At 40.6% G+C, this 13,695-nt stretch overlaps 1 protein-coding gene across 4 annotated transcripts; it reads left to right on the plus strand.

Annotated features, from left to right (window-relative positions):
- Positions 1-179: 179 nt before the first annotated feature.
- csf1ra (colony stimulating factor 1 receptor, a) lies at positions 180-13,507 on the plus strand. 4 transcript variants are annotated; one of them, XM_078260734.1, is made up of 22 exons: positions 180-346; positions 661-727; positions 3,255-3,536; positions 3,670-3,957; positions 4,065-4,201; positions 4,293-4,458; positions 4,554-4,755; positions 5,082-5,197; positions 5,350-5,461; positions 5,606-5,805; positions 6,082-6,173; positions 7,910-8,036; positions 8,381-8,485; positions 8,618-8,728; positions 8,909-9,071; positions 9,195-9,277; positions 9,687-9,790; positions 10,240-10,362; positions 10,489-10,600; positions 10,696-10,795; positions 11,797-11,908; positions 12,891-13,507. In XM_078260734.1, the coding sequence occupies exons 2-22, from the start codon at positions 679-681 to the stop codon at positions 13,035-13,037; spliced, it is 2,931 nt and encodes a 976-aa protein (XP_078116860.1). In that variant the 5' UTR covers positions 180-346; positions 661-678; the 3' UTR covers positions 13,038-13,507. The 4 variants fall into 4 exon arrangements, with proteins under 4 accessions (XP_078116860.1, XP_078116859.1, XP_078116862.1 ...); XM_078260733.1 differs by having other exon boundaries at positions 181-346; positions 614-727; XM_078260736.1 differs by having other exon boundaries at positions 181-346; positions 614-727; positions 3,258-3,536.
- The last annotated feature ends 188 nt before the right edge of the window (positions 13,508-13,695 follow it).

Consider the following 13,695-nt stretch of genomic DNA (forward strand, 5'->3'; position numbering starts at 1 on the left):
TTAGTCTCACCGCAATGGATTTTTCGGGAGGATCGCGCCTTTCTGTGACAAATTGGAACTGGCTCATTAATTTGTTGAGCGTGATATGCTGATCCACCCCCACACACACACGCACGCACGCACACATGCACACACACACACACACACACACACACACACACACACACACACAACCAGTTCCCTCCACCCACCACCACTTGCTATCTGAAATATTTTATGTTTGCTGTGTGACTTCAGTGGTGAAGAGACTGTAAACAAGCAGAAGGGGGAAGAAGGGACTCTTGTGTATCTCTGGATGCTGGAAACATCAAACCCAGGGAAGTGATTACACCCCTCTGTTAAACTGGTGAGCACTTTTGAAATAAATGAGTGATGCTTCCATAATGTATAACACATTAGCTGTGTTTTGAGGTGTCTAATTGTAATCATGAAAAGCTTCCTCAAAGTATTTTAGTCTGTTTCCTGATTTTAATGTAAATGTATTTGTGTTCTGCATAGATACGTGTTTGTAGGCAAAGCTGCTTTGACCATTAGAAAAGAGAAGTTGATGAAGGGGATGAGTGATAGCAAAACTCCAAGGGTGGTTTTTTCATTTCTCTCTCCAACACCACAGATCAACAAAAGACTGTTCATAGCATAACCTCAAGATTCAAACTGCAGGTTTGGAGTTGATCCAGGATGCAGCCCTACCTCGCTCTGCTGCTGGGGATTGTGGCCTCTGCTTCAGGTAAGGGTCGAGACTGCCTGCTAAATCTACAGCTGTAGCCAGTTAGTGTCTTTTCGTTTGTTTTTTTGACAGCTGTGTTGGGGGAGCTACTTTGAAAGCTACTGTAAACTACTGTACAGCAAATCTACCCTAGGGAGAAATTTAGTCTGGTTAACTAAAGCTACTTAGAATAAGTAGTTCAAACTACTTTAAAAAAAACTATTAAATAAAATTATAACAAACAAAAAAATCACATGCCAGCAAAAAAATGCCACTCAATTGAGTTTATTGTAAGTACTCACTTGTTCATTAAAACCAAAAGAATCAACACCACTATTCATGGAAAATTGCAAAGAATGTCAGCTTTGGTTTTTCCCTCAGTCAGAAACCAAAAACTAAAGTTGGGGATCGCACCAAGCAGGATTACTAAATTAGGCAGGTAACTTCTAAAATAGCATGCAGCAACTACTCTGAACATTTGTTAATAAATAGCATAAACAATATGTCGGACAAATGGACACCTAATATATTCAAGTTTAGCTTTACACATTTAAAACATTAAAAACTATAGCCAAATATGTTTCACAGGTGAGCTTCCTGGAATACCCGTGAGACCTAAACCTGTCCTTAACTAAAGTGGATGCCTGGTGAATGCATTGCTAGCATGTCTTCACAGCAGTCAGGATGAAAGAAAAACGGTGCAGGACTGATCAAAGGGGGCTCAATTACAGTAGAGGAGCAATAGTAAAATAAAAAAAAAAAAAAAAACATTCCTTTCCTTTTATGGCCCAAAATCGTAGTTTCAGTAGTAAGCTAAACAAGAAACGGCAACAAAGTAATGTACTACTTGTATCACTATGCAAATATGAATGAACTACCAGCAAGCTGCTGCAAAATTAAGTTACACTACAGTTTAATTACATGTAGTGCAACTCTGGATTTAAATAATCTGAAATAAGTGAAAGAGGGTAGAAAGAGAGTATGTAAAAAGTTTTAAAAGGTTGGGATTAAATCAATGTTTTGAATTAAGTTTACACCGTTTATGTTGAGTGCTTAAGCGCATGTAGTCCAGTGTAGTGGACATGTCTGTAACTTTCTGAAAAAATCATATTTTTGCCCTAAGACGAGTAAAAACACATTAAAACAGTTTTTGACTCAGGCTTTCATAATTCATGCATCAGAGGGTTAAATCCAATTGCAATAAGATATATTCTTTAAAGGACATATTTCTATACACCACAACTGACAAATTATTATAAAATCCCCAAAAAATACATACTCAAACATGACTTCTCGTGTATTACGCTATAATGACTTTATCAGACATTTCACGGAATAACTCGTGGTCAGTGCAGAGGCGCTGAGAAACAGTGAGATCTAACACATGCTTACTTTCTCTTTTTTCCATTGTTGGCTCACTGAACACCACATGGATATATATATATATATATATATATATATATATATATATATATATGTGTGTGTGTGTGTGTATGTATAGAATATGTATGTATAGAATATCACCCCCCAAACAACAAATGGTGCTATTGCATGTCTTTTTGAGCACAACCACGCATCTGTTGTTTGGTTTACTCATGGCTAATTGATGTATGAGGTGTGATTGGGGTCCTTTTGTGGTTGGATGAATAGTTCATTCAGATGATTGAACAGGGACTTTGAGGCAAAGGCAACTGCTTACACCCAAAATCAGGAGGTTCAGAACTAAAGTGCTGATTGGTTTCAAACTGCATTTTTATTCCTTGTTCTCTACATTATCTTGTGTGTTGTGGTGAATAGAAGAAAATGCTGAACATGGAATCTCAGTTCTGCTTCAAGCTTCAAAACACAAAACCTCTGCATGGACACTTTTATAACCTTAAGTGAAAGTGTAGACTGTACACTTAATGAGAGAAAGCTTCAGGTTAACAGGAAAAACATGTCAGTCTCTCTGATGTTTTCACAAAAATGGTCTAACCCAAAAGAAAATCTTGTTTTAACAAAAACTTCTAAATACACCACAAAGTCATCAAAGATAGCATTGTGCTTCATCACTAAAGCTCCATCACTCCCTGAGGGGTTGGGTCTTTTTGTGCTCCCTTTAAAGATGCCTAAGAAATATTACTCCCTTTTCCATGCTTAAGATTCTTGAATATGTGTCTTCTGTTGTTTTTGGTGTTAAACATGAGGGCCTAAGTAAAAATACAACAGTAACAGATGTGAAGCTTTTCATATTTACATGTTTTTATCTCCAGTGTTGAGGTTGACACTGTAAAAAGCAGAAGTGAGAAGGATTGAGGGATACTATAAGGGTCCAAGTCTTCAATCTGTTTCCTGAATCCGCGAGATTGTTTCTAAAATAGATCTGAATCATAGCGCAGGCGAGACAGCTCCAGGGGTTCTCCGTTTAAAAAAGAATCTTAATCAACAAGGAAACATAATAGAGCAAAAATCACTTCAACAACAAATAATATTTTTGATTAAGTTCTCTCACTGTGTTTCCATTGCTCAAAAAGTCAACAGATACATTCATAATTTTGTTCCTTCTCAGCAGAATGGAGGCGTCCAGTGATCAAGTTCAACTCCAAGGTGGTGGAGAGTTCTGAGGTGGTGGTCAGACCTGGGACCCCTCTGGATCTGAGGTGTGAGGGTGACAGGCCTGTAAACTGGCAAACAAGGCTAGCCAAACACAGACGCTTCGTGTCCAAGGGCAACGGGAACGTCCGCACCTTGAAGGTGGACCGTCCCTCTGCAGAGTTCACTGGAACATACAAGTGTTTCTACACTGCTGGGCCACAGCAACTGACCTCCTCAGTGCATGTGTACGTAAAAGGTGAGAAAAGAACAGTAGGACAATCTTCCTAATGTTAAGTTGTAAGTGCTTGGTTGGTTATACTTTTGTGTGATTGTTTATTAGATTTCCTCAGTATAAATCTCACATTATTTTCCCTTTTTTCTTTTACCAGATCCAAACCGTGTGTTCTGGACCAGTAGCACGTCCCTGCGGGTGGTGCGGAAGGAGGGTGAGGACTATCTGCTGCCCTGCCTGCTGACTGACCCAGCAGCCACAGACCTGGGCCTGCGCATGGACAACGGCACCTCTGTGCCGCCAGGGATGAACTACACAGTTTACCGTCACCGTGGTATTCTTATCCAAAAGCTTCACCCCCGCTTTAATGCTGACTATGTCTGCACCGCCAAAGTCAGCGGAGTGGAGAGGACCTCCAAAGCCTTTTCCATCAACGTCATTCAGAGTGAGCCCCCCTTGGTTGTTAGGAATGATCACCCAAAGCTGTCATAGTCATTTCAAGTGACACATGCATCAAGTCCGATACTCATTTATGATTTTCTCTTGCTCTAGAGCTTCGTTTCCCTCCATATGTCCTCTTAGAGACTGATGAATATGTGCGCATTGTTGGGGAGGAACTCAAGATTCGCTGCACAACACACAACCCCAACTTCAACTACAATGTCACCTGGACATACACCACCAAGTCGGTCAGTATGTCAGTATGAGGCATTTCTTTTAGAAGTTTTCTTGATTGTTGTGGTAATCCTAAATTGAACTATTTCCTCTTTTTGTCTTAAGAAACCAACGATAGAGGAGAAGGTTCGCTCCAGTGGAGCAAATCGCCTGGACATACAAAGCATACTGACCATCCATGCGGCGGACCTTGCAGACACAGGAAACATTTCCTGCACTGGCACTAATGAAGCAGGGGTGAACAGTTCAACGACATACCTGCTGGTTGTAGGTAAGCCACAGAAACGATCACTCCTGCTGCTATGTATCTTATTGAAAAGTGTGAAACATTCTCAACCACTAAAACAATTTGATTCTTCTAAACAGACAAGGCCTACATCAGGCTGCTGCCCCAGCTGTCCCCTAAACTGGCCCACCAGGGTCTTTCAGTGGAGGTGAACGAGGGAGAAGATCTGGAGCTCGCCGTGCTGATAGAAGCGTACCCCCACATTACAGAGCACAGATGGCACACCCCAACATCTCCCAACACGTCCACACAGGAGCACAAACTCATCAGATACAACAACAGGTACAACACCATGTCTGTTTCATTGCTCCAAGATGTCAGCACAGTTTAAATGTGAAAAAAAAAACAATCAAAAGTACTACAATAAGGGGCTACTCTGGATTTGAAAAATGCTGTCGGTGCATTTCAGGTGAATTTCACTGGGAACCCAAAGGTCATTATAATTCCTCAGGTCATGCTAGAGGGAAGAGTGGTGTTCTCTTTTTATTTCTTGACGTATTTGGCGATGATACATCGGAACTGTCTGAACTCAAACCGCAGAATTAGTCACTTCGGATTCCTCTTTTTCTTAGTTTAAAGATCCTTTTTTTTCTCCTTTTTTTTTTTAGATACCATGCTACTCTGCAGCTGAAGAGAATGAATGCACAGGAGCAGGGGCAATACACCTTCTATGCCAGGAGCGAATTGGCCAATGCATCTATCACATTCCAAGTTCAAATGTATCGTAAGTGACATAGTAAATGCAAATCAAATCAGTAAACATATTCATAGTGTTGTTGCATGGTTAAGTTCTCTTAGGTAAAAGGAAAATACATCTTCATAAATCTGATGCTTGCTGTTGGCCTTTCTTTACATTCATTTTCTCCTCACTGGCAGAGAGACCCGTTGCTGTGGTCAGATGGGAAAACATAACCACACTCACTTGCACCTCATTTGGCTATCCTGCTCCCAGAATCATCTGGTACCAGTGTTTTGGGATATGGCCTACGTAAGTATTATTGCACAGGGAACAGTAGTCAGAAGAAAGGTCATTAAGTTTGCTGTGTTGTGCTTTAACTTGAAGCCATTTAGCTGACTCTTTCACCCAACAGTGGGGTCTTTGTCTGACTGTGTATGTTCTGCAATGAGGCAGATGCAATGAAAACACCACAGGGCTGCAGCTGGCAATCCCGCTCCAGGCACCCACAGTGGAGGTGCAGAGGGAGGAGTACGGGGCCGTGGAGGTGGAGAGCGTCCTCACCGTGGGGCCATCCAGCCGGAAGATGACAGTCGAGTGTGTGGCCTTCAACCTTGTCGGCGTCAGCAGCGACACTTTTGCCATGGACGTTTCTGGTGAGTATCGGATCATTTGATTATCATTAGTCTCAATTTGCTGTTGTACAGTTATATGGTGCTCAAACTAAATCCAATGTTTGGGAAATTGTGTTGTCATGGTCAGCAGATCCCTTTGTAGTTGTTTTTTAAAACTGCATAATTCTATTGTGTTTTTTTGTGTAACTCAACATTTCATAAAACTATACAAATGCGAACAGTGTGCAAAATCCTCCGAGGGATATTAGAGCGTGAGTCAAATCCTGAGTTAATATTGATTTTTCTCTGATTGTGCAGACAAACTCTTCACGTCCACCTTGACTGGAGCAGCCGGCATTCTGGCCATCCTCCTTTTGCTACTGGTTTTTCTGTTATACAAATATAAGCAGGTATGGTGTACTTACATCCTTAACCACCAACACATACACACTGTTATCCAAATTAGTTGACTTTAATAGAAATTTGTGTGGAAACCCGTTGCCTTAAACCGTTTATTTTTTTACACAAGGTGACACTTAACATGTCAAGTTGTATTACCACAGAGCAGTAAGTTGATGCAGTAGACAATCCAAGATACATTAGTAGTCATTACTAAAAATAACTAAAAATCATTAGTAAAAGTAAAAGATAACAAATATAAAACATTAAGCTTTACTTAAAGCCTAACTCTCGCCAAAATGCAACCTAGGGTCTTTTTGTGAATGTACCTGAGTCAAACTTTCATTTAAAAGCTGAATTAGGACAGAATCGCCACTTTTAAGATTTACCATATTTTCGTTTTCGGTCAAATGGTCTTTTGAATGGGAGAGCTAGGGGCGCTACTATGATCGCATCAAAATCACTATTTTTAAAACACTAAGAAGGCTCGACACAACATGAAACTTTGCTCAGAGTATCACCAGGGGCTCTACACATGAACTCGAGCATTGAGAACATTACACAGAGTTTACCAAAAAGAAAGGTTTTGAACAACTCACTTCAGCAGTTGGTTTTTCCGCTCGCCGCCATCTTGCCAGTCAAAAAGTGTCGATCTCCGAATGCGACGTAACACGGAGGAGAGTAAAGATGGAAAGCTCTTAAAGCTTAGTTCCATATAAATGCACGGATAATTCGTTGTTTTGTTGTTAGTGTAAAACAATATTGACCTTGTAGTTGAAAAAGGAGCCTCATATAAGAAACAATACTAAAATCAATAGATGCGTTCATTCGCATTCAGAGATCGACACTTTTTGACTGGCAAGATGGCGGCGAGCGGAAAAACCAACTGCTAAAGTGACTTGTTCAAAACCTTTCTTTTTAGTAAACTCTGGGTACACAAACAATGTTCTCAATGCTCGAGTTCATGTGTAGAGCCCCTGGTGATACTTCGAGCAAAGTTTCATGTTGTGTCGAGCCTTCTTAGTGTTAAGAAATAGCTATTTTGATGCGATCATAGTAGTGCCCTAGCACTCCCATTCAAAAGGCCATTTGACCGAAAACAAAAATACGGTCAATCTTAAAAGTGGCGTTTCTGTCTTAATTATGCTTTTAAAACGAAAGATTGACCCGGGTACATTCACAAAAAGACCCTAGGTTGCATTTTGGCGAGAGTTACGCTTTAAGAAACTACAGAAAGAACTCATTCTTGTGACAATTATTTTTTCTTAATAATAATTCAGCTTTTAGAATAAAGCATCCAATACATGTGTTCCATTAAAACAGAAAGGATGACAATATGCAGATTGTAATTTGTCAATGTGACTATCTTTTAACTGCCCAGACCCCATCAGTCCCCATCCGGGTCTCGGTCATGGTGCAACAATAAATGTACATAAACATGAACACTGAATCAACCATACAAAACTAAAAGCCAGATATCATAAATGCACACCCAAAACATTAACATAACATTATTAAAAAAGACTTTAACTAGGACAGAAAACAACTAATGTGATTTAGAAATGAATATTGTTTTTAACAAAACATGAATGAATGAATAAGTAGTGACCACTAAAAAGTTTAATTACAAATAAATCTGGGTTTACAGTGCAGAAGTTGTAAAATAGTGTTTAGACGTATATCCATACTTTGTTGCAGTGGTTTTGTTGTTGTGGTTTCTACCATTTGCTCCTATTTTCATCTTCAGAAACCCAGGTGTGAGATCCATTGGCAGATTATTGAGACAAGAGATGGAAACAACTACACCTTCATTGACCCCACTCAGCTGCCTTACAATGAGAAGTGGGAGTTCCCGAGAGACAAACTGAAGCTAGGTCTGCACCATTCAGATTCAGATTCAGAAAATCATCTTAGACGTGGCCTCAACATACAGTGCAAAAACAAAACTCTGACAGTAAACATACAAAGCTTTTAAAATAATGTACACAGGATAAAAATAATACAATGTATGTGTGTAAAGTGACATAGTGTTTGTGTTATCCTAAATTGACTCAAATGCATTCACATATGAAACAATTGTTCAGTGCTCATGAAAAAAAGGGAATATAATAGTGAATATGAACATAATAGAATCCGAAAGAGAATCTGAAGTTTGACTGTGAATAACAGCCCTGGTTTGAGTTATACTCAAAATGCCTGTTGTTTTTTATCCAATCAGGGAAGATCCTTGGTGCAGGAGCTTTTGGAAAAGTCGTTGAGGCAACAGCCTATGGTCTGGGAAAGGAAGACAATGTGGTGCGTGTAGCTGTGAAAATGTTAAAAGGTGAGCCGATGTTAAGACCTTGGATTGAACAGAGAGATTGTTTTTAACATGAGCGAGTCAGAGGATATAGTGAAATCCTAAATGATTTGTTGTGCATGATTACATAGAAGGGTGCTGTTATTTTTTTTGCAGCCAGTGCCCATTCGGATGAGAGGGAAGCTCTGATGTCTGAACTGAAGATCCTGAGCCACCTGGGACACCACCAGAACATTGTCAATCTATTGGGAGCCTGCACCTATGGAGGTCAGACAGCATCCTGTCCATTCATATCCATCCATTCTGTATAATGCTGGATGAAATTAGAACATTGTAAAAACATGTTTATGAAAGTCATCCAGTTGACAGAAACCTAGTAAAAGTAATTTGCATGCAACCACATTTTCTTTTTTGAAAGGGTCATAACATGGTGTATCTCCTCATCAGGACCGGTGCTTGTGATCACAGAGTACTGCAGCCTCGGTGACCTCCTGAACTTCCTTCGCCAGAAGGCAGAGACGTTTGAGAACTTTGTTATGAACGTTCCAAATGTTATAGAGGACTCTAATGACTACAAGAACATCTGCAGTCAGAAACAGTTCATTCGAAGGTATGTCACCAGACATGTGCAGTCTGATGAGGCCGGATTTGTGGAAAAAAAAAAACATTCAATCTCTGACATCCCACTCTGTCTTTCTTCTCTTGTCTTCTTCTTGTCTTCTCCATCCAACAGTGACAGTGGGATCTCCAGTACACCTTCAAGCAGTTACTTAGAGATGAGACCCAGCCAGGTGGCGAATATGGAATCATCTCCAGGTAAAAAGCTTTCTTTTCCAATTCCAGTTTAAACTAGAAGGCACTCAGAAAGCAAAGACCTCCACCCATGCCATGCCCTGTCTCACAATGTTAAAAGAGTTAGAAATATATTCTGTGTATCCGCCCTGTGATTCGGATCCACTCCAAAAGGTAATGGGTTCGTCCTTGGCCCATGCTTCACCCTTCCACCATGTTTCATTAAAATCAGGCTAGGAGTTTTTACGTAATCCTGTTCACAAACAGACAAACACATTAACTAACTAACAAACCGCACCAAAAATATCACATCCTTGGCGGATGTTATTAAAACAAATCCATTATGCAGCAGTGTGCTAATAACAAGCATCAGCCTCTTTACTTCCTGACCCTGGGTGTGAGTCACATCATTCCTGTCTGATTCTTGCCACAGACTATGTGTGTGAGGAGACTGGTGACTGGCCGCTGGACATTGACGACTTGCTGAGGTTTTCCTTTCAAGTTGCTCAGGGCCTTGACTTTCTGGCTGCCAAAAACGTGAGTAATTTTACCACTAAAGGATCTCAGTGAACACACATCTGAAACAGAAAACATGACTGTGATAATTTACAGCAGCAGCTGCTGTGTTGTAACTAGTGAGTGGGAATTACCCACACAATAAACAAAATCCCCACTGGATTTCAGAAAAAAAGCAACCAAATTTGCATGAAAAAGTATGGCTTTTTATAGAATACGAAGAATTAAAGTGTAAAATCGTATAATGTGAAGGGGGCTAGCAGGGGTATTTCCCATTACATTCTTCATACATTGAAATTCTGTTGAGTCAATCAGTGATCTTTTTGTTTTGATGTTTTTCTCTGTTGACTACAACAGAGACTAATTGTGTGTGTGTGTGTGTGTGTGTGTGTGTGTGTGTGTGTGTGTGTGTGTGTGTGTGTGTGTGTGTGTGTGTGTGTGTGTGTGTGTGTGTGTGTGTGTGTGTTCAGTGCATTCACAGAGATGTGGCTGCTAGAAATGTCCTCTTGACCAACCACAGAGTGGCCAAGATTTGTGACTTTGGCCTGGCACGTGACATCATGAATGACTCTAACTACGTGGTGAAGGGCAACGTAAGCCCTTGAGTAGAATAGAGCTAACGTTTACTTCATATTATGTACATATATATATATATATATATATATATAGTTATAGACTAATAAAAAACACTATTTGTGCTTTTTACATTGTGTGTAAAGGCCCGTCTGCCAGTGAAGTGGATGGCTCCTGAGAGCATCTTTGACTGTGTGTACACGGTCCAGAGTGACGTCTGGTCCTATGGCATCCTCCTGTGGGAGATCTTCTCTTTGGGTCAGAACACATGCATACTGTATATGTACCCTACATTCACACACATTTATTTCATGACTTGCTTGCTAAACTTACAGTATATTAATTTCTATTAGGCAAGAGCCCCTACCCCAGTGTGGCTGTGGACTCCAGGTTCTACAAGATGGTTAAGCGTGGCTACCAGATGTGCCAACCAAACTTTGCCCCAGCTGAGATGTAAGCTCGACCCTCCAGCAACATAAAGTCTGGTTCACACAGATGGATCATTGCTGCCCCCCTCCCCCTTTTTAACACTTTACTTTGTCCAGCCAATGTTACTACTGTCACCTGATTATCAGTTGAGTCTTGCTGGAGTATCAAGTGACTATCAGCTGGGTTTTTACAATTGAGTTGCCTTTTTATCAGCTGGTAAAATGTTAGCACTCAGCTTATCAGACAGGAACGGTGGTAGATTTGATATAAGTTTTAACAATAACTGATTTATTAAAATAGTTGATCCCAAGTTGACTTCAACGTTGGTAATAGTGTGCTTCCCAAATGATCATCACAACGGAACAAAGATCCCTTATTTCTTTGCCAGTCTTCCGCTCTATCTAACATCTGAATTCATATCAGACATATGAGGTAACCTCATGAAGTACTTTCATTATTCCTGTTTTTAATTTACTTGCTTCGGGTTATCTAACCCCAAAACATATCAAGCCTAATTCCAAACTTGGCAAGCAGAAATGAGAAAATAAAAAGTGTTTTTCCCAGTATCTCAGAGGGCCCTAACATCTGTGTGTGCTGATTTGGCATGGCTGTCACACCACTCGGAATAACTGTGGAAACAGAGGGGACTGAATCTGAGTCAGGGCCTAATCATCTGGTGTTCTGCTGTGTATAAGGCCTCAGTTCTGCCTGTTAGCCACATGATCTCAAAGCTAGGAAGCCATGTAACTGCTATTTCACGGCAGCAAAATAAGACTGGAGGGTCAGGGGTTCTTATGAACGAGTCTCTCTTATCAAACTGCGTCACCACCTCCAAGCCTCTCCTTATTTGTCTAATTTGGCTTTGTACAGTTTCCTGATTTTACACCACAAAGTTTGAGAAGTGAAAATCGAGAACAGTTTGAGATATAAACCCTCTTAAGATGTATACCATCAATGATATTTCTTTTGTCCAGGGAACCGACAAAAAAAACCAATCTGTTTTGTATGGTTCACTTTTGTTTCAGCTACATGATCATGAAGATGTGCTGGAATCTGGAGCCTACAGAGCGTCCAACGTTTAGCAAGATCGTTCAGATGATAGAAAGACTACTCGGGGACCAACCTGAGCAGGAACTGGTAAGTGTGACGCCAAGGGGGTAAGCTTCGCTTCAGAGCTCGAACCTCCTATGGCGCCATTTTGATGCTACAAAGCGATCACCCGACGTTAGCATTCCATTGACGTCACTTTGACAACGAATAACTTTACATCTGAAGCGTTTAAAGACTTAATTTGTCCATTGTTTATTTCTAAAGAAACACGACAATGTATAAAAGGCTCCATTACCTTGTACCTACGGGACTTACTGTCGCATAGTAGAGGAATTACCGTATAGTACAGGAGAAGCTCGCAGGCAGTTTCGACTTACATTAGCTGTTTAAGTTTAATTACTAATGTTAACTAGCATTTTAGTTAGCAGTAATTAGCCTGTGTCCATGTTATCTCCTTACATATACCTACGCTCTCTGTCTCTGCAAGATTCGGAATGATTGAGATTTCTCTTGGCACAGCTACCAGAAGACTTACAACTTTCAGACAGGTTGCTCACGTCACATCTACGTTGGCAAGCTCAGTTTGCAGCTGCGCAGTAACGCTCAGCCATCACCGGAAAAGTGCTTCTAATGGCCTTCACTGGTCTCCGTCCAGAGCAATGGGATCTGTTGGTCCATTCTTATGTCTTCATAGTTCATAGTCTATATGTGACGCAGAGTTCACTGACTACAATCTGGCTTTGCCAAAAACTATCCATGAAACCAAAACATGTGTCGCTCCAGCCAATATGTCCTCAGGAATTCCTCCATTTTTATTTTGAATTACCCCTAAGAAAAAACAGATTGAGCTGGGCTGTAAAATCAATTAAATTAATTGGATTTATTTTGTGATAACATCTAATGTGGGTGCTTTTCCCAAGGGATATACACACTTTCTTTGAACTATATACAGTACATATATTGTTTGAATGCAAGAATTCATTCTCTTATCACACCATAATATTCAGATGATGCCAAGATTTGGCTTTCTTGGATCAAGTCTCACCATCCTAATGCTTCCTCTCCACAGCTAATCTACCAGAATGTGCAGCAGCAGGTCACAGAGGGTGAAGTGTGTGACGAGCCCAAGTGCTGCGACGGCCCCTGTGACCGGTCTTGTGACCACGAGGAAGAGGAGCAGCCTCTGATGAAGACCAACAACTACCAATTTTGTTGAAAGCCCTAACCGCCAATCAATCAGTAAATCAATCACTCATCAACAAGCATCAGGAAAGCGGGATCCGCTGTAGTTCGTGGCCAGAGTATACCACAGCTTGTTCTAAACCGCCAGACAGTCGCAGAGTCGCCTTCACAGCTATTTTTTGCCTGTTGTTCCTTCTCGCCAGACAGACAAGCAGCTGCAGCAAACATGTGACTTGCTTTTTTGCAGACCATGACTAGAAATTGCCACGTCTAACACCGACTGCAGACATGAAAGGAGGGAACACATCAACAAACTGCTCAAGCATCCAAAGCTGTACCTTATCCTAAACATTTCTCCCTCACATACTGTTTATAACTCCTTCTGATGTGTAGCTCTTTGAGGTATAATCTGTTATCCAAAGGATAAGCTGTTGAGTGTTTTTAACTATATATTGTACACTGTTTATTACTGCCCCATTACGGTAAATGTCTTTTTTATCTGTAGAGGTTTCAGTCACTTTTGTCAGCAGGTTCACTTCCTTTTCATCATTTTATTGCAATTCTCAGAGGAAGCAACCCAACAGCCACAAACACTAGATCCACAACAACAACAGCAACAACAACAGCTATGTGAGCTACTCATCTTTATGTGCTCTAGACAAGTTAGGTTTTATTCTCTGAACACCTCAATT

Source organism: Sander vitreus, chromosome 10 (genome assembly GCF_031162955.1).
Source record: "Sander vitreus isolate 19-12246 chromosome 10, sanVit1, whole genome shotgun sequence".
In the NCBI taxonomy this organism is placed as follows: Eukaryota; Metazoa; Chordata; class Actinopteri; order Perciformes; family Percidae; genus Sander; species Sander vitreus.

What these genes read in the sequence shown, in the direction of transcription:
- csf1ra (XM_078260734.1), top strand. Translation starts at nt 679, where the DNA reads ATGCAGCCCTACCTCGCTCTGCTGCTGGGGATTGTGGCCTCTGCTTCA. An exon ending in TGTTTTGGGATATGGCCTAC is followed by an intron (nt 5,462 to 5,605) that starts GTAAGTATTATT and finishes GCAATGAGGCAG; the next exon opens with ATGCAATGAAAACACCACAG. An exon ending in GAATATGGAATCATCTCCAG is followed by an intron (nt 9,278 to 9,686) that starts GTAAAAAGCTTT and finishes TTCTTGCCACAG; the next exon opens with ACTATGTGTGTGAGGAGACT.